This window comes from Desmodus rotundus, chromosome 7 (assembly GCF_022682495.2).
Source record: "Desmodus rotundus isolate HL8 chromosome 7, HLdesRot8A.1, whole genome shotgun sequence".
Taxonomy (NCBI): Eukaryota; Metazoa; Chordata; class Mammalia; order Chiroptera; family Phyllostomidae; genus Desmodus; species Desmodus rotundus.
Window position 1 is genome coordinate 36490379 of NC_071393.1, and position 21252 is coordinate 36511630.

The 21252-nt window shown below is 39.7% G+C and overlaps 1 protein-coding gene across 9 annotated transcripts in view; it reads right to left on the bottom strand.

Annotated features, from left to right (window-relative positions):
• Positions 1-21252, bottom strand: part of NEO1 (neogenin 1) — a 200861-nt gene that overhangs the window by 145228 nt on the left and 34381 nt on the right. Inside the window, exon 1 of one of the 9 annotated variants that reach the window (XM_053927492.2) lies at positions 3876-3954. The exons of the other annotated variants lie outside the window; for them this stretch is intronic. Coding sequence (XP_053783467.1) covers positions 3876-3930 — 55 coding nt within the window. The 5' untranslated portion in view covers positions 3931-3954. Of the gene's footprint in view, positions 1-3875; positions 3955-21252 lie in introns of those variants that run through there. 9 annotated transcript variants of the gene reach the window in all.

The following is a 21252-nucleotide window of genomic DNA, read 5'->3' on the forward strand; positions in this document are numbered from 1 at the left end:
TTAGTAGGTGTCCTGTAGGGTCCAGTGGTACAGCCTCCCGTATCACCCAAACTGGGTACTCAAGGTGTGCCCTTCATATGGTCTGAGTATACCCTCCCCTTGTAGTTGAGCTTTGATTGCTGTTGGCAGATCAATGGGAGGGATTTACTCAGGCCAGTCAGCTACAAGGATTGGCTGTGACCACTTACCACCAACCTGTCCCTCTGTGGAGGATCAGCTGTGCAGGGGCAGAGTGGTGGTGCTCCAACGTGGTCTGTAGCTGTCCACTGGATGCACTGGCTCTGGGGTTTCCCAGTTGATGCAGGCCAAGGTCAGCCCCCACATGTGTTCTTCCTGGGGCCACCCTGCCTGAGATACAAAGCAGCCCGAAATGGCTGCTACTTGTGCTGGGACTGGGGCTCACTGAGGCCAGCCGTTGCTTGTTTGAGAGGATTTAGGAAGTTGTGCAGTATGAGCCAAGACCAGCCATTCACATGGAAAAGCAGCTTGGGTGAGTCTGTAAGTTGGGTGGGGTGGAATCTCTGGGGATCTAAGGCAGGTTGATGGAGTCTCAGATATGGCAACAGCTTGCTGGCTCTGTGGCTCTGTGGGGAGAGGGTTTAGCACAGGGACTATGGCCTCTGCTCGTCTTGATGCCACACTTCAGTTTCTCCTAGTATACCGCCGGTGCCTTTCAAGCTGCTACCATGGTCCTGGAGTCCAGAGAGAGTGAGTCTGAGTAGGTGAGTCTGTGTGGGGGTTCTTTAAGAGGAACTGCTTGGGGCTCTAGCAGTTTCTTCCACCAACTCAATCCCTGCTGGGTTTTGCAGCCAGAAGTTGTGGGGACTTATCTTCCTGGCACTGGAACCCTGGGCTGAGGGCCTTTTGTGGATCTGGGACTCCTTCCTCCCGAGATATCCCTCCCGAATTTTTATCTACCACACATGGGTGTGGGACCAGACAATTCTGTGTCTACGCCCCATCTACTAGTCTGGATGGATGTGGTTTCTTTAATTCCACAGCTGTCAGACTTCCATTCAACTTGATTTCTGATGGTTCTGAGTGATGTTTTTTCTATATTTTAGTTGTAATTTTGATGTGGTTGTGCAAAGAGGTGACCCACGTCTGCATGTGCTGCCATCTTGACCAGAAGACCCCCTTCATCTTCATATATAGTCTACATGGGAGGGGACAATTGGAAAAGTCTGGGGTATATCTGTATAGTGAGATTGAAAGACTATAAAAAAATATGTATATTATGTTACAGAAAATTTTTTCAAATTTCAAAAGATGTGTAGTATGACTGGGCTTACATTAAAATATGTATACAATTACACACATATACACAAATATGCATACATTTAAGTACAAATATGTAGGAAAGAGTCTAGAAGAATGAACACTACACAGTTAACAGTGCTTTTTCCTGGGCATGGGAGTGGGACTGAACTTCTGGGAAAGCATAGAGGGTAAAGGCGTTTTACTCCATGAATTGCTTTATTTAAAACTTCCATTTTTATTATGAACAGTTGCTTATGCATTCTTCTTGCCATCTTTCTCTTTTTTAATAACAAAAACACTTTCAGTTGCTACAGGTGAATAATCCCTGTTGTAAAGAGAGGATTTTTTTTTTTTAAAGATCTATCCCCGGCCCTAGCTGGGTAGTTCAGTCGGTTAGCGCATCATCCCAATTCGCAGAGGTGGCCAATTCTATCTCTAGTCAGGGCGCACGCAAGAAGCAACCAATAAATGCATAAATGTGTGAAACAACAAATCAATGTTTCTCCCTCTCTAAAAGCAATGAAAAGTGTCTTCGGTGAGGATAAAAAGGGGGGATATGTTGTATCGCCATTTCCCACACCCACTTTTCCTCTGACACAGCAGAAGCCGTGCAGACACACACTCGCTGGCTGACTTCATGCAGAAACTACCCTGACTTATCACCAGGGGCCTGACCCCCCACCCAGGTAAGTTCGCTTAGTTTCAGTGTAGCCCCACCAGGGTCCCTGTACAAATTATTCTGAAACAGGTTTAATGACGCTGCCTAATCTCTTCCACATTCCCAGGTCTCTGCAAATTTCTCACTTCTTAATGAAATAGCTCTCACTTCTCGACAGACTATTCCTCAGTTTTTGATAGAATATTTCACACTTCTTGATAGAATTTCATCTTATGAAAGGAAAACATCCACAGGGAACTTATTTCAGTTGCCACCTCCACCACCCTTCCCAATATCAACAAATCACATCACTCGCTGTACAACTTAATTGTGTGGCAAACAGTAATCCTACATTTCATTGTATCTTCAGTAAAAAATAACATACAGTATCTGAATACTGGCAGAAATAAAATGCAACGTCTTGCTGCCCAAAGAGGCTCACGGTTTGCCAGCAGAAATGCAGGACAAGAGGACAAGCCAGCATTGTCATACACCGACCAACGTTAAGCGTTCTACATAATGTTATTAATCCTAAGAAAATGATCTCTTCATCATAAGAGACAAGACGAAGGTCAAATGACTTCACGTTTCTTTTACTCCTTAATAACGTTACTTTTGACCATTCTATCCCACCCAGTCAGTCTCTAAATCCTACATTTTATCCTGCCTGATCCTTTGGTGTCCTCTATCACCATATGGGAGTTTGGGCTCTCTTGCTTTAAGTTCTTAATTTATAAACAAAAAGTTTAAAAATTAAAAGTTAAAATAATTTAACATTCTAAGGGCTCAACAAAATATATTCACGTTACCCAATAAGAGCAGGCAACACTTAAAGAGTTGACAAATGTTTCCTACACTGCTTTGCTACATAGCAATTAGCGCTCTCAACTCCAGAGCTCAGGCCCTTCCTCTGCCCTGCACAGCTAATCCTCCAAAGACCGTATCTAACCAAGCATGCAAAACTCCTTCCCTGGGGATTTCAATGAAGATCAAATGGTTAGCTGTTAATATTAGAATGATGTCTTTAATTGTCTGATATACATACATCTTTCAAAATTTTTGATGGTCCCGGTATACCCCAAAATCAGTGAATGTCAACTTCCAATCGAAGCTGGATCTGAAATTCTTCTCCAGGATAACACCCTAATAGGGAAATTCAATTTGATTGTTCTAATCAACAGCATCTCCCTTCCCGACCACTTTCCAAATCGAGAAATATCTGCATTCACTTATTCAATGAACGTATTATAAGAGCACTTTCCTTTTCCTCAGTTTTCAGCCTTCCTCCTCTCCCTCCTTCCCCCACAAGAAAGAACCGTAGTGGAAAAGACTGTGGTAAAATGAACTCAAGCAGACAGGGTTTTGAATCTTAACTCTGTTATGCTGATTCATTTCCCTCTAAAATTTTCTCCCCTGTAAAATAGGAAAAACAATGCCTCCCTTTGAAGAAAACTTCTGTGAAGATACATGAAAAGAACATACCTCACTGCTCGACAGACAACAGGTCCTCAATAAACAGTAAATATTCATGGTTTAAAGCCTACAATATTCCCCCCAAAACATCGAGCACCTCGGTTTTCACCAACCACATTTTCAAAACTGTTATGCATAAAATACTATGAATTTTCTATTTTTTTTTACTTTTAATCACATTCTGACAATTATATGTAAAATATTAGGTGATCTTAAAACCAAAGTTTGATCATCTTTCTTCTCGGCCTAATCTTTCAACAGCTTCCCATTACAGCCAGTACAAAATCCAAACTCGTGACCACGGCATAGAGACGGGTGACAGGATCTGGCTCCCGCCTCTCTGCAACCTCACCCCACCCCACACGCCCTCCAGTTCAGTGAGCTCTGGCCACACCGTGCCACGTCCTGAACGAGCATGATCTTCCCCACCCTGCAGTCAGTGCCTTCACTGGCCTTTCTGCCCGAACACTCGCTCCACACTCACTCTCTGTCACAGGGCTAGCGTCTTCTCGTCCTTCATGTCTCAATCCAGCTGTCATTTCCACACAAGCCTGCTCTGCCAAGCAGCTCTGCCAAGGCCCTAGTCCCCTGTTCTGCCCTTTCCGTGTGTGCTCCCTCGGCAATTCACTTTCTGTTTCACTTTAAGACCGATCCCCCCGCCCCCCACTGGAAGACTAGACTACAAGAGAATATTAAAATGACCCAGGTTTGCCATGGCTACTTGCACACTGGTTTGATTTTGTGTTTTGCTTGCTTACTTTTTTATCCTCTTCAGGATTCTACTGGTTGGAAAAGGTGGTTGGGTCAGAGTAGAATTAAGTATTAGTGACTCCTAGTGACAGCTCATCTCCACTGTTTTTTCTAAGATCAGCTTGTCTCAAAAATGTTATTTTCAAATGATTTCGAGTCTGTCCTTTGTAAAAATGATTTAGTATCACTTTTTAGAGTGCCGTAAATAATATTAATATTTTATAACTTCTACATTATCAGCAAAAAAAGTAAGTGAATCTGATTAAGCTGCAAAAAATACTACTGATGTTCTGAACAATTACCTGGAAATTCTCTAAAATAATTCTTAGAAAATGTTAACAACTGTCTTGGTTAACATGCCAGCAATATTTATATTTCAGCTTAAAACGGGGAGAAAATTTGAATCGGTCATTTTTCATTCTGCTAGATGAGAAAAAGTAAGAATTTTCATATTAACTATGTAGAACTTTCATGAAAACATCTTGTAAGTAACTTTTTGTTATTTGTGGCCAGAAGATTCTTCTAAGAATAAGACATGTCACCCAATACGTGATGCAAAGTCTTTTGAATTTCTAGAACAAGTTCCACTTCTGCAAATTACATTGATGAAAACATGCGCCCGATGAGAATGACTCAGAGGTGCAGTCCCAAGATCTCAATGACACTTTTACCCTGTAAGTCAATGCTTCTTTCATTGCTAAGCTGTGTCATATCTCTCTGTCATAAGCAATAATTTACTAGTATTCTGCATATAAAATGTTTTATCACAGTAAATTGCCAAGTTCTTTTAAAAGAGTGTATCTTCTCTGCAATACTTCTTTCCCCGTCATCCACAGTTACTTTGACATAATATAAAAATAGATACTCATCTAATCTGAAATGCATTCTAAATAACCCTGAACTGGACACAACTACATTCATGAATATTCACTTCTACTGTAGATCACTTCTACTTTCTATGCTAATGTTTTATTTTATTGCTACAATTACAGAGGCTTTTGTGGTTGAGAGGTATTTGTGGGTTTACAAAGAGAAAAGCATCAACCCAGCCTACTATAGCTAGCATCTTTTGCAATCATCTGTGGTTTCTTAAAAATCGTAACAATAAATATTTCATTACCTCATTGCCATCTACAAAGTCGCTGGGTTTTCCCTTTCATTTCAATGAGTTACAGAAACAAGAGAAGAGAACCCTCGATGTCAACACTGGCCTGTATAATATAATTCATCTTATTGGTTTACAATGTCACCATAGCAGGAGACTGAGGGCAAGAAACAACTTACAAAATAGAAATCCAGACATCCAAGATCTAGTCCTAGCTTCTTTAACAAAATACAAGGATACTTCTCAGACAGAATGGGAATTACAGGACCAAGTCTAAAGGTATAATAACAACAGTTAACATTACTCAACAGTTATTATGTGCCAGGCACTGTTCTAGGGCTTTACCTGTATTAATTTTTACTCCTCCCATCATAGTGACAGGGATTATTATTATCCCCATTTACAACGAAAACACTGAGCCAAAAAGAAAATAAATAATTTGCTCAAAGTTATCTAACTAGCTATGGAAAAGACAAGATTTGAAACAAGTTAGTGTGGCTCCCCTGTGCCCAAGATCATAATCACTGAACCTGCACTGATACAGTAGCCGCTTAGAGACATGTGGCTGCTAAGAATCTGAAACAAGAATAACCTTAATTAAAACTTGCTGTAAGTATAAAATATGTTACACACCAGTTTAGAAAACTGGGTACACACACACACACACCAACACAGAATGTAAAATCTCTCTAACAATTTTAATACTGATAACAAGTGAAAATATTTTGGATATATTTACTTAATAAATATATTATTAAAATTAATTCCACCTGTTTCTTTTTACTTTTCTAAGGTAGGACCCAGAAAATTTCAAAGTATGTACGTGGCTTGCACGGTATTTCTATTGGACAGTACTGCATGGCACCACGCTACCACCCTTCATTAATAACCACCCTTCATTAATATGCTTTAAAACAAGCAAGCAAGTCCTTTCTAAATTACAAAAAAAAGTTTCATTGTTTCTGTGAAGGGTAAAAGATTGTGACTCATGACAGCACGCTTGAAGGACGAAAGCAAAGCTCTTCCGGCTGTCAAATATAAACCACTGGTCTACCGCCTCAACAGTAACCAAGCATTTTAAGCAACCAACAGCACTCTCCCTTTAACACCTACTCAGAAATGTCTTTTTAGAAACTAAACTTTTCAAAACCTGTAATTAAAATTGAAGTCATGATTAATTTATTATCGATGCATGTTCGAACCATTGGGAGAAAGGCTTCCGGAGAAAAAGACAGTTCCACAATTTCAGAGTGCCATCCACAACAAATTGCTTACAAATCACAAACGAGGAAGCGCCTTCCTAACGGACAGGTGTGGTGGTCTCCGACTTAGCTCGGCGATCAAATTCAGCATCTCCGGCAGCGAGACCACCTGGCATCATATACATCCTCACGGGCTGCGGCAGTTAGAAGTATTGTGACGTTGCTGCTGAGAGAGTGTAACCTAAACCTAAGCACAAAAATAACGGAACGCATTCAGGATGTAACACACTCTGTAAGGCGAACGGCCTGGACTCTCCGAAAAGGAGTTCGTGTCACGAGAAACAGAGGCAAGGGGACTGCTCCAGATGCAGAGAGACTTACAGAGACAAAAACACATGCAAAAGTGATTTCTTACGGGGTCCCGGGCTGAAACAAACAAACAACAAGACCATTTAGGGAATAATTAAATGTTGAATATATCCGGTATTATTTTTGAATTTTCTTAGATGTGAGTGATAGCACTGTTATGTGGTGAAATGTCCTTATTCCTGGACACTTCTGCAATACTAAAACACGGAGATGAAAGCACTGCATCGGGCTGTTGACTGTCTAAGCGATTACGACACGCCAGAAGCTCCGCACATGTAGCGTATGCCCTTAGGCATAAGGACGCCAGAAATTCCAGACAAGTGAAACTAACTATATCACCCAGAAGAGTAATAATTTACAGAAAAGCAATCTCTACGGCCTAAACGAAACAGTGGACATGTGTTGGTTCTTTAGCTTTCCATTTACACTACCCTACATCATGTTAATAAATCCCTTTCCCTGAAGTTAGTTAAAATTTGTGATGCCTGCAAAAACACAAAAAATAAAGAACAAAAAAGACCCATTCTGGGTATGTAAGATTTTAAAACAGATTTAACTATCACATTTTCATCTAATTAAGAGTTAAAAATTAATAAAGTGGCATAGCACTTTAAAAAAGTTTAGCAATATTCTGCCAATGTGAGATAATTATTGAGTGTCAAATCTGTATTTTAGCTATTTGAGAAGAAATTTTTCTAATTTTAGAATCTAGGACCTGACCTTTATTAAAAAAAAAAAAACATGAAAATAATACAGCTTTCTTAATAACCTAATTTATTTTATTTTTTTCATTTTTGAAGTTAAACATCACTTCTCACTTCTATTTTTAAAGTGTGCTTCCAATAGCCTTTGATTACCTTGCCTTTGTTCAGGGAAACTAGATAAAATAAAACTAAGATTAAAAAGCTTTAAGATTAAAAAGTAGAGTACAAAGCTCTGAATAATAACCTAATTACCATAGACCACTAGGTTCAAAAAGATGTGTTTCATTTTTATTTTTTTAAGATTTATATATTTTTAGAGAGAGGGGAAAGGAGGGAGGGAGAGAAGCATCAAAGTGCTAGAGAAACATCAGTTGGTTGCCTCTCACATGCCCCTAGCCGGGGATTGAACTCACAACTTAGGTGTGTGCCCTGACTGGAAATGAACTGGTGATCTTTCCGTTTGCAGGGCGAGGCCCTACCCATCGAGCCACACCAGTCGGGGCAGTGTGTTACATTTTAAGAGAGCAGAGTTTCCAGAGTTTAAGTCAGTAACAATAACATCAAAGGTTTCTGGACGTCAAGGGCTCATTAAAATAAATATTCATATGTTAATTTTTTCAAAAATATTACTAAGAGCCTACTATGTATAAGAACAAAAAAAAAATTTTTTTGGCATTGTTTACTGATCCTCCCTCCATCCTTGCCCACTCCCATCCCCACAATACAAATTTAATGAGAGCAGGAACTTGACTAGCATCTATCTGGGTACTCAAGAAATATTTATTGAATGAAGGATCCTAAGCACCTAAGTTACAACAGCGAGACACAAGTATCTGCCCTCAGACACACAACATAGTCACGGCTCACATAAACACAACCAGAACCATGTGGTGGGAGCCAAGAAAAGGTAGGTATAAGGTACAAACAGACAGAACTGGCCTAACAGGGAAGACATTCCTGCAAAGTGTGATTGTCAACACAAAACTGAGGGAGGAGGAGAAGCGGACAGCCAGTGAAGAGCAGAATGTAGCCAAGGGAACAGCAGGCGCAAAGGCCTACAAACCAGGTGGTAGCGGAAGAGGCAAAGCACTCAAGGAAATTTAGAATTGGGTAGGCAAGGACTAGATTGTGAGAAATTTTATATGCTGCGTTAAGAAGTCTGGCAAAGGCACCTGGCTGGTGTGGCTCAGTGGATTGAGTGCTGGGCTGAAAACAAAAGGGTCACTGGTTCGATTCCCAGTCAGGGAACAGGCCTGGGTTGCGGGCCAGGTCCCCAGTAAGGGGTGGTGAGAGGCAACTACACACTGATGTTTCTCTCCCTCTCTTCCTCCCTTCCCCTATCTCTGAAAATAAATAAATAAAATCTGGGAAAAAAAAGTTTGCCAAGGGCTTTAGACAAGAAGTGAAGATAACATTTCTTATTAAAAGGACCATTCTTGCTGCAAAATGAAGATTACTTCCAAGAGAACAAGGCTGTAGATAAGGAAACTGGTTGGAAAGCGACTACAGAAACCTCAGGTGAAACTTGATGAACTCCTATCAGCAAACTAGCAAGAGTTAAGAGAAATGGGCAGAGCTGACAAATTTTCGGGGTGAACTCAATCAGCCTTGGAGAAGGATTAGATACGGAGTAAGGGCGATGGAGGAGTCGCAGATAACTGACAAGTTCCTGGCTTGCACAGTGGCTGAACTGAGGCGCCAGTCACTGATGAAGCGGATACAGCAGGGGAAGTCGCGGTGTCCTCCGCATAGACACAGAGAGTTTAAGATGACAATGGGCAACAAGCTTGGAACTCAGCAGAGATTCAGAATGGAGATACATGTTGAATCTGAAGTTACAAGATAAAATGAGATAGACTAAGAAGTGAAAAGTCTGAGGAAAGCTGAGTACCACGTTCTGCAGAATACCAACATGTAAGAGAAAGAGCCTGCAGAAAGTCACAGAGGTCGAAGAGCAAGAGAACGCGGAATCACCAGGAGCCAAAGGACTATTTCCGGGAGCGTTCATGGCTGCGAGTAAAAAAGAGATGGATACACGACCTAGACAAGAACAGGCGCCAGACTGCAGGGCACTGGGGATGGACGGCACACAAGACACAGGGCCCGTCGAGTGCAGGAGAGCGCTTACAAATTACTCACCTGGTTAAATCCTGTTGCAGTTCAGATTCTGAGTCAGCTGCAGGGTAGGGCCTGCGATTCCGCATTTCTAACCCATGTCCAGTCCACAAACAACACTTCTGAGCGGCAAGGATATAGGGACCGCTTCTTAAAAGTTTGAGTATAAAACGTAGAGAAGAGAAAGGTTGGTAAATAAAGAAGATCTGAGTTTGTTCTTCTTTTATAGTCTTTGTAACAGAGGAGAGAGTTGAGCATGCTGAAAGGTGGAAAGAACCAGAGAGGGCTAGACAGAATATTCAGGCCAGAAGAAGGCAGGATTAGGACCCAGGCTGCTGGCCATGATGGAGTAACAGGGACCAGACTTGCCACCCTGCTACCTCAGGCAGCTAGAAAACCAGACACAAATCAATGCAACAGTGCTTTCCAGATGCTGGACAACAGGCAGCACAGGACTGTCACCCCTGAGAGAAGGACACAAACAAGTTACCCCGTGTTACACTAAAATTACCCCATATCACAGCTTGAAGATACCCCATCTTTCGAGCCTCAGCCCGAGGGAAGAGAAAAGCAAAGAGAGCTCCGAATCTCACACAGCTGAAGAGAAATCAGTTAAGGTGAAGGTGACTACAATTTTCAGGGCCAAGTACAAAGAAGGAGACCGAGAGACAGGCAGACACACAGACACGCGGGCACATACACACCAACCCTGGAATTTGGTAGAAGAGGGCCCTTGCATCTTTGGATGCCTGTTCATGTGCCTGTGAGGGGGCTGGAATTGTACAAAGTACGTTTTCTAACCACAGTAGGATTCGATTAGAAATCAGTAACGGATATTTGGAAAATCCTAAAATATTGGAAATTAAGCAATATACAGGGTCTGGCAGAAGTAACGCCTGCTTGAGTGTGGTTGGTAGGGTAATAATATGGGTGTAATAATCTATAGTTTTAATTTGAACATTTCACCTAAAATGTGATATGGTGTGCTTGAGTGTGACATTGTTATGTTACAGAATTACATGCTTATGGTTTTGTAATAAAAGATTTTGTAATTAAAAAGGGGGTGTTATTTGTGCTGGACTCTACTTCTAAAGAACCAATAGATCAAAGAAGAAATCACACGCGAAATTACAAAATATTTTGAACTTAACGAAAATGAAAACACAGCAGGTCAGATTTGTGTGACATAACTAAAGCAATGCTTAGAGGAAAATCTCAAGCATTAAATGTCTACATTAAAAGAGGCATGTAGGAGGACTGACTTTTGGACCAGAATACGGATACTTGTCTTGTTCTAACGAGAAGGAAGATGAGCAAATGGTAAGCCCGGTGGTAGTTACGGGAGTCATGGTTAATTGCTTGTATAATCTCTGAAGTATGAGGTGAATACAACTGTTGATGGTGCAGGCAGCCTAGGGATTGAATGGGTGCAGGTCACACCACACATCTGAACAGCTGCAGGGAGAATGGAAGGCAACATAAAAGGAAACGCGAGGATTACTGGGCTGCACTGAGAGTCCAGTTAAGTTGGTAACTGTATTTAAAGGATTTCAAATATGAGAACGGGATTTTGCAGAGCATAAAGGGAGAGGAAAATAGACATTTAAAACTGAATTTTCTTAAGCAGATGAGTGGAAAGTTACAATGAAGTAATAAGAGAGTTGAAGGTATCAGCCAGTGAGTGTCAATGGAATGTAAGACAGGGAAGGAAATAAACAAGAGTGAAGTGAGATGTAAAAACAGTGCCCATACAATGTGAGAGACCTGGAAGGACGGGAGACTGTGGTGAGCCGTGATACTATGTTAATATCTCAGCGCCACAGCGTAACGACGAGGGGTAGGCTGCAGTTATGGAAGCTGGTGCTTGAAGCCACATGCAAGAGATGTCACTGAAGATGACAGAGTTAAAGAACTGGAGATGATATTAGAAAAGCATACACTCAGGCCAAGCAGACACTCCAATTATCCAGAACAATGGCAGACTTGGAATGGAGAGGAAGACTGTGAAACACGACCTTAAGTTTTCAATAAATGAAAGTGAATAGTAAGTACATAGGTGACAGTGAACAAGGAACCTGAGATAAAATTCAGTGGCCCACATCTTGAAAGAGTAGAAATTTTCATAATTATTTCATATTTTTGGAAGCTATTTTTTGCATCATTCTTCAGCAATCAGCTATGTTCTAGAGAACTGATGTCATTCTACATATCGCTAATTGAGTACTTTTCTCATGTGAAAAACAAGCATCACAGATTTTATTCAAATATACCACCACATGTTTACAAATTGTTATCAAGTTCAGCTAAAAACAAATTCTGAGTAAAAATGCATTAATTCTTGAACACAGAAAACAAACAGCACATGAATAATTTATTAAAAGCTTTTGCTGTCAGCAGCTTTACTAACAGAAGTAATATTTATGAAATCCCACAGGACAATCCAGCAACTTAAATATATGCGAGAGAGAACACGAGACGAAGCATTCTGCACAATGAACCCTGCAGTATCACGGCTTCGCTCCACAAGTGAAGCTGCATGTGCACAAGCTGTCACTGCAAGATAAATATGTTTCAGAAGAATCATGCCCCAGTCTTACGAGGTCTGTAGACCATGTTCTAGAATTCTTCTGTTCAACTGCACACACAACGATGGAAATAAACTAAATTCGAAAGCTTGTTAAAACGCAAGCCTGAATTAGTTCAGTCAGAGACACATTCCCGTTTCATTCACTGATCTCTTAATCTCTTGACAACACACTTCTGATGTGAAATTATCTTGCGGGTGGGAGAAGAGAGGAGACCTCTAAAATCCAAGAGAGGTGTCGATAATATCCAAAGGATAATACACGAGCCCCGAACACTCACAATAAAGCTACACGTAGTATGACCAAGCAGTCGTAGACTCATCTGTGGAAGTAAAATAAGCCTCTCCCATACTGTAACTGCACATCCTTCTCACCCAGATGTAGAATTAGTCACTAAAATGAAACGCAAATGGTCCTTAAGCACTTTTAAAAGATCTCTACCTCACTCATAGTAAGAGAAATGCAAATTAAAACTACATTGAGATATAATCTCTCACCTATCATACTAGAAAAAATCCCAATGTTTAACAACATGCCCTACAGGCAAAGTATAGGGGAAAAGGCTGATGCAAGTGCCCACTATAGAGGAAAGTTGCAACATCCAGCACCATTAAATATGCATTAGCCCTTCTGATTTAGCAATCCGCTATCTATAAGTCCGTCCCAAAGACACACGGGCCGAAATATGAACACGGACACAAGCACAGACTACTCACTGCAGTGCTACTTGCAGCAACTCTCTGGAAGCAACCCTGATGTCCATCAACAGAGGACACTCTAAACAGACGGAGCGCTGCCCACAGAGGGACCACACAGGTGTAAACAGGGGAACAGAACAACTATTTCCAATATATTCCACGACCACAGAGTGACCTCTAGCATAAACTAAGTAAGAAAGCAAGGCTGGAGAAAAGTGGGTATTTTTATCTAAGGAAGGCGGGGTATTTAATACACACAATTTTATACCCATATGAAAAAGGGAAATGTGGCCTGAGGAGGCAGGCCATCAGCTACATGTCTCGAGATAAAACTTCATAGATTTGACTTTGGGACCATGTATGTATTTTACATACCATAAAACAAAGTTAAATTTTAAACACGCCTAAAAATCAGAAGTAGGAATGAAACGACCCTACATCTCTGGTGGTCATAACCACACAAGGTCTGCGGGCTATGTCTAGAAGAATTAGTCTAAGGACATTTAAGAAGAGAGAAACCAAACTCTACAACGTGGAATATGCCCTAAGGACCAAAGGAACTGCATAAACTTTGAACTCTTTTAATAGCCATTTTGCTGCAGTTTCTACGGGACTGGTGTACGCTGTGGGAGAAGGCAAATGAGGAACTTCACTGCTACCTGGAGAAAGGGTCCTCGATGTGGAAGAAAAGTGATACAGATAAAACCAATGAGAGTAAGTCAAAACCATGTATCCTCTAATTTTAATTGTGAACGCCAATAAGACTTTATTTATTTTAAAAAATATGTATTTCCTAGACAAGTTCATTGAAAAGCATAGTAAAAATGACCAACCCAGTAGCAATGAGTACTTTCCATACCCAGAATTTTACTCTAAATTCCATTTTCTACGCAAAGGAACCTTCAAGAACACTGGCTCACTCCATCTCTGCAAGTGAAAAAAAGATGAGTCTGCAACACCCTGCTATGCAGCAAAGAGCCCCCGATGACTCCTAGGGTCTTCCCAAGAGACGCAAGAGGCTCTTACTGGCCAAATACGGAACATTTAAGCATCGATAATGACAATACAACAAACTGAAACAAATATGTTGAATTCCATTACTTTATAATGACCTCACAAAAAAAAAAAACCAAAAAAAACCCTAAGTGGTCACCTTTGGAGAATGTTATGTAACCAATTTATTATTTTGAAAAGTAGCATATAAAGAATGAAAAAAATAAGCATTTTTCCTAATCAAACTGTTCCTAATGGCAATAAAATTGTTGATGAAAGTAAGTTTATGTTTATAGAAATATTCCACCTACTAATAAAGAAATGATACAATATCACCATTTTGCCACGCCTAATGAATTAATAGTTCTGAGCAATAAATCAATGGCCTAAGCAAACTTTTTCTTTAAATGGACCAGATGGTATATATGTTAACCTTTGCAGGCTATATACAATTTCTGTCACATATTCTACTTTGTTTTTAAACTTTAATTTTAATACCACCTACAAATGTAAAAACTAACATTTGCTCATGGGATGTATGAAAACAGGCCACAGACCAGATGTGAAGCACCGGCTGCAGCTGGCTGAACCCCGGGGGGCAGCAGCAACAGAGAAACAAAGTCACAGCTGCCTCTTGATAACAGCAGGCACCACCGCCAACTACGTGGTGGTCCCACACAGGCCGTAAGGGGATTATGCAAAAATGCCACCCAAAATAAATGATACAATTTAGCAAAGAGGGCTCTAAATTATTTGTTAGATAACCACAGGCTTTGCTCTTGTATTAACAGGTATCCAGAAATCCAGCAGGTGAGCTTTAAAAGAAAACTATTAATTATAGCCCTCAACCCAAATACAGCAGCTGACATGTGTCTAGGACTTTTAGGTTCCTCTATAAAACTGACACTCTCTACCTCCCAAAGATAAAAATGCAGTAACTATCACTGATCCGGGGAACAGAAAGAGACAGCTATGAAGCCCCGCCTAAGTTACGAGTGTGACTTCTCTAAATGAGCCTTTTAAATTTTACCCTATGTTAATATAAGCATCAATGCACATTCTAACGACAAACGAAAGATTTGGGATTATCCATACAATTTCTGCCTTTGAACAGATAGTTCAAATTTATATATTTGTATTAAGTAATCACAAATCACTTTAAGTGATAACTTAAATAACTTTTCTTGCAAGTGACATATGAAAGAACATAGCTCACTAAGCTCTAAAACGGAATCTTTGAAGGCACCAAACACAGTGCTGAGTTCACTGCTTATTTTTATTAAATACTTTTTTATTATTAAGAGAAAATATTTGTTTTCCAGAGGATTCAATCTTTTAAAACAGTAAAACTCAATTGGGGAAAAAAAAGATAATTATATAAACAAAATTTCACCATATACATACAACTTTTCAGAAATGTAATGTGTTAAGGAAAGTCAAGTAATACTAAACCATACCGCATCCACGTACATGCACCAATGCCCACAATTATATAATACATGCAATTTTATGTTAATCATAGTTATTTTATTAATTCTTTGTAGTTCAAATCATAGCACCTGATAACAATCAACAGTTCCATTTTGTCATTGCTTTTATTAAAAATAATCAATCAATCAACATAATGCCCATTCATGGGGTTGCCACTTCTCTCAAGAGACTAGCATATTAACAAATTAGTATAAACCCTTCCACACCTTCTCAATACATCCTCTCTGTTTCTTTCGTTCACACACACAGTAGAAGGGTTTTACTTTAAAAATGAAAGGGAAAGTATATATTGTTCTGCAACTAATTTCTCTTACTTAATCTCGAGTATAGTTCCAAGTCAATACATATAGTTCATTCTTTTTAATGCACAGTAATCCATGCTACTGTTGTGCACATACAATAAACATGTAAATTATTACACAAGCCAGGGACTACTGAACGAGAGTGCTCTTAATAATTATTCTGTGAACACAGGTGTAAATGAGACCCATCCCGAGCTAACTAGAACGTATGATCACTCTACACTGGAGAGTTGTGTCTACTGGTTAGCATTTAAGTGATCTCCAGTTTTTTGCTACTACAAACAATGCTTCAATGAGCATCCTCGTACCTATAATCCTTTGAACATGTAAGAGAGACCTGCAGGATAGATTTCTAAATTATGTTACTAAGTCAGATACTGTCTTGGAGCGCCTGTTACGGATAGGGGGCGGAGCCTTAGGTATTCACCAGGGCAGGGACACCCACGTCACTGCTTTGTGATGCTGTATGTGGGGGAGGGGTCTGAGAGGGAACAATGGCGCTTGCAGAACAATTTGCAGGGAAACAGTAAAGTGAATGACACTGAGAATCAAATCAATGATTTGGAACATAAGGAAGCAAAAAACAACCAATGAGAACAAAAAGAAGAAAAAGAATCCAAAAAAAAAGGAAGATAGTCTAAGCAACCTCTGGGAAAACTTCAAGATCCAACATTAACATCATATGGGTGTCAGAAGGAGAAAAGAGCAAGAAATTAGAAATCTATCTGAAAAAGTAGTGAAAGAAAACTTCCCTAATTTGATGAAGGAAATAGACATGCAAGTCTAGGAAACACAGAGAGTCCCAATTATGATGGATGCAAAGAAGCCCACTCCAAGACACATCATAGTTAAAAGGCCAAAGGTTAAAGATAAAGAGAGACTCTTAAAAGCAGCAAGGGAGGTTAGTTACCAGATGGTAGCCAGATGGGAGAGGGGAGGGGGAGAATGGGTGAAGAGGTGAGGGAATTAAGAAGTACAAATAGGTAGTTACAGAGTAGCCATGGGGATGTAAAGTACAGTATAGGAAGTGGAGTAGCCAAAGAACTTATATGTATGACAATGGTGGGGGGACTGCCCAAGGGAGTGGGGTGTGCTAGTTGGAGGGGAAAAAATCAGGACAACTGTAATAGCATAATCAATAAAATATAATTAAAAAAAACAAACAGAGAGCTAATCCAAAAAAAAGAAAAAGAAAACAATGGAATGACATGTAAATTTACTCAAGAGAAACACATTTTTAATAGATAGAGGTCACTTTATACTATCACATTCCTAGTTCAAATCTGACGTAAACCCTTCCTATCGGACAGTTCATGCGATGGAATACAAATTGAGAAGCTGTGGCCCAGACATTACAGTCGCCCCCCCCCGCCCCCCACCTTGTTCACCACGTATACAGTCCAAGACCCCCTGTGGCTGCCTGAAACCACACGTTTCAAACCCTGTACATAGTATGTTTTTCCCTATACTACATACCTATGATAGAGTTTAATTTATAAATTTGGCACAGTAAGAGATGAACAAAAGTGACTAATAATAAAATGGGACAATTATAACAATGTACTATAATAAAAGTTATGTAAATGTGGTCTCTCTCTTTCAAAATACCTTAGGGTACTGCACTCACCACTCACCCTCCTTGTTTTGATGATCTAGGATGCAATGCCTGCATGATGAAATGATGGGGGGTGAATGATGCAGGTATTTTTGGACTGCAGGTGGCCACAAATAACTAAAACCGCAGACACAGGAGGTCTACTATAGATGCTAAGGAATCAGAGATCCTGAGGAGGAACTTCAGAACACTGCTGTCCAACAGGAATACGAAGAAAGCCACCTATGTACCTTTCAATGTGCTAGCAGTCACAGAAAAAAAAGGAACAGAAAAAAATTAATATTTCTTCACTGTATTTAACCAAATATACCTAAACTATCATTTAAACATGTGATAAAAAAAGTATCAGTGGGACCGTTCACATTTTTTATACGAAGTCTTTGAAATCCAGTGTATACATTTGTATATTTTACACTCAGAGTAAATCACAAATCAAACTAATGATACATTTCGAGTATCCAGTAGCTATAAGTATGAATAGTGAGTACTGTACTAAACAGCACACCTACAAGAATTCTTAAAGCAGTCAGTAGTCTTACAATGTGACATTTACTGCAATAAAGTATATGCATATCCAAATGTTAAAAAAAAAAAACCTTGCCAAACAACAAATGAACTGCTTTGTACATCCAGATTAACTCACTTCTGTGCAGACCCAGAATAAAGTTTCTAATATAACCAAACTATAACTGAGCACTTTATAAATATGTCATTGATAAGAAAAGTTGTTACTATAATACTGGGACTCATTAAATGTAAGCCTACTTAAGATCTCAAATACAGCCCTGGCCAGCGTGGCTCAGCTGGCTGGAGTGTGGTCCCGTAAAAAGAAAGGTTCTGAGTTCGAATCCTGGTCAGGGCACATGCCTTCATTGAGAGTTCGACCCCCAGTCGGGGCGCATACAAGAGGCAACTGATGCATGTTTCTCTCTCACATCGACGTTTCTTTTCCCTCTTTCCCTCCTTCCGTTCCCCTTTCTCTAAAATCAATAAGCATGTCCTCGAGTGAGGATAAAAAAATACAGAACTCACATAAAACGTGCAAGCAAGAACAACTGCAAACATGCAACTAACTTAATTAAATTCCAAGCAATGCTCGGGCCTCCCTATTCTGTTTAGGTTCATGTAAATCATACAGCAAAGAGCGAATGCCTAACATACCACAAAGAGAGTTTTGTTGTACAGTCACACCGCGGTACTCGCTGGCTTCCGAACTCATCACACCTGTACTCGCTGCGTTTTGACAAGAAAAAATATGTTTCAGCACTTGGCGCCTGCTCGGGATTCGTCACGCTCGCTAGACCCTGCATGAGTCACAGCACCGCCACGCAAGAGAAAAGGCTTCGTCCCTGGTCTCCTAACTCGGCACGCGTTCTGGAATGAATGAACAGTGAGTATGGAGGTACCACTCTACTCAACTTGTGTACTTAATGCCTCATTTTAATAAAGTATTTGAGTGGTGCTGCCACTGGAAAACCATGATTAACGAAGAATTACAATGTCAAAAAATGCTATTTTTCCTGAGCGCACGTAATTTCCTATTTTCTATAATTTCACTCCTTTGAAAGTTCCTTTACTGGCTAAACTTGGTTCAAGGCTTCTGACAAGTTTATATTCTGGGAAGGCCCAATGTATCATAAATACAGGTGGATATATAATTTATTATCCAAACCAGGACATTCTGAGAGAGGAGACACTAAAAATAATCATACCAAGAACAACAGGTATAAGCTGTCCAAAGCAAATTAGAATTTATGGTAACGAACACATATGTGGCCTTGCTAAAATACACCTAAAAAAACCCTCCAAGATTCCTGGCTGCTTTTATTTTTGGAGTCACGCAAACTATTATACCAAAGAAACCTGTTCCCCTGACCTTGTAAATCAAAACGTCCATCTGACACAGTGAAATAAACACTTCCTACGAAAAATTTAAAGCACGCGTTTTCCAGGACGGTTTCATCACACTGCGTAAACTGCACTGGATGACCAACCAGCACGGCGAGTAGAGAACCAGCCCTGGCCGGGGCGCTCAGCTGGCTGCAGCATCACCCAGCACACCAAGGTGTGCGAGTGTGACTCCTGGTCAGGGCACACACCTAGGCTGCCAGTTCAATCCACAGTTGGGGAGCACACGGGAGGCAACTAATCGATGTCTCGCTCTCTCTCTAAAATCAGTAAGCATATCCTCAGGTGAGGATTTAAAAAAAGAGAATAAAATTAAGGAGATTATGAATCATAGGTCGCATTATCATAATCATCAGAATAATTTCTTACTGGCATTTTTGTACATTGATATTTAAAAGCTTTAATTTCTATATCAAAACTATCTCCGTAAGTGTGCATTTATAACATTCATTTGGAAAACTAACCTTTTAAGAATGATATACTCCACTCCTTAAAATAAACTATGTATATACACAGAGACAGATATACACGGGGTGGGGCAAAAGTACGTTTACAATTGCCCATATGGAAAATACAATAATTAACAAATAACAACAAGAATAAACTCAGTGTTTCACATACTCACTACCGTAAACCTACTTTTGCCCACCCCTGTATTAATAAATATTTATATGTACTTATATGTGAATATAAGCATATATGATATACACATATTCACACAAACACTTTTTTAAAGTACCCATTAAGGATTAAAAATTTATACATCCTTTCTAGAAAGCAATTTGACAATGTGTATGAATAGCCTTAAATATGCTGAACCCTTTCTAGTTCCAGAAATAAATCTTAAGTAAATTGTCAGAAAAAAAACATATAAAAGATATTTATCACACTGAAATGTTCAACATTAGAATAATCTTTTTTGTAAAATTATGACAGACAATGAAGTTAAGACAGCCATGCTGGGCCCAGATATAAAATACTGGGAATATGATCCCAAGTTTTGTTTTAAATACACACATGCACACTTATACAGTTTAAAAATTTGAACTGTATTTTTAAATAGGAAGAAAACGAGAATAAAAATTCCAAAATGGTAATCATAATCATCTGAATAGTAAGATGATTTTAATTTTCTTTATTCATTTGCATAGTTTCTAGATGTTAAACAGATTTGTTTTCTACAACACATTGCTACTCTGATCATGAAAGTTTTTACAATTTAAAAGACCCATTTGTTTTCAGTATTGAATTCTACTGAATATCTAAAGGAAAAAAAAACAGCATTCTGCAAATCTCTTCCAAAAAACAGAAAAGGAAGGAACATGTCACGACTAATTTTATGAGGCCAGCATTATCCTGATACTAAAACCAGACAGAAACAGCACAATAAAACTACGGACCAAAATTCCTCATGAATACAGATGGACTGACCTTCAACAGAATATTAGCCAGTCAAATCCAGCAACACACAAAAAGCACACCAGGTCACAATCGAGCGGGGGTTTGGCCCCAGGAATGAACATCAATTCAACATTCACAGATCAATCCATGTAACCTACCTGAATGACAGACTAAAAACAAAAGCTCGTGATCACTGTACACAGAGGCAGAAAAGGGCCTGGCAAATTCAACTCTCATTCGCGACAAAAATTCTACTCAAATAGAAATAGAAAGAAACGACTTGACTTGATAAAGGACGTCTACAAAAACCTCAAGTCGACATCCCACTTGCTGGGGAAAGACTGAATTGCTTTCCTCCCGAGGTCGGGAGCGAGGCAAGGACGCATGCTCATCACACTGCGCAGCACTGTACTGGAGAGCCAGTCAGCGTGATAAGACACAGAGACTTAATGAAGGGCAGACAGATCAGAAGGAAAGAGATCGCACCGGCACCTTTTGCAGACAACTGACGGTGTGCTTTGAAAATCACAAGGAATCTACAAAAAAAAAACCTTCTAGAACTATTGAGTTAAGCAAGGTTGGTTGTAGAGAACAATGACAACATACAGAAATCAATCATATTT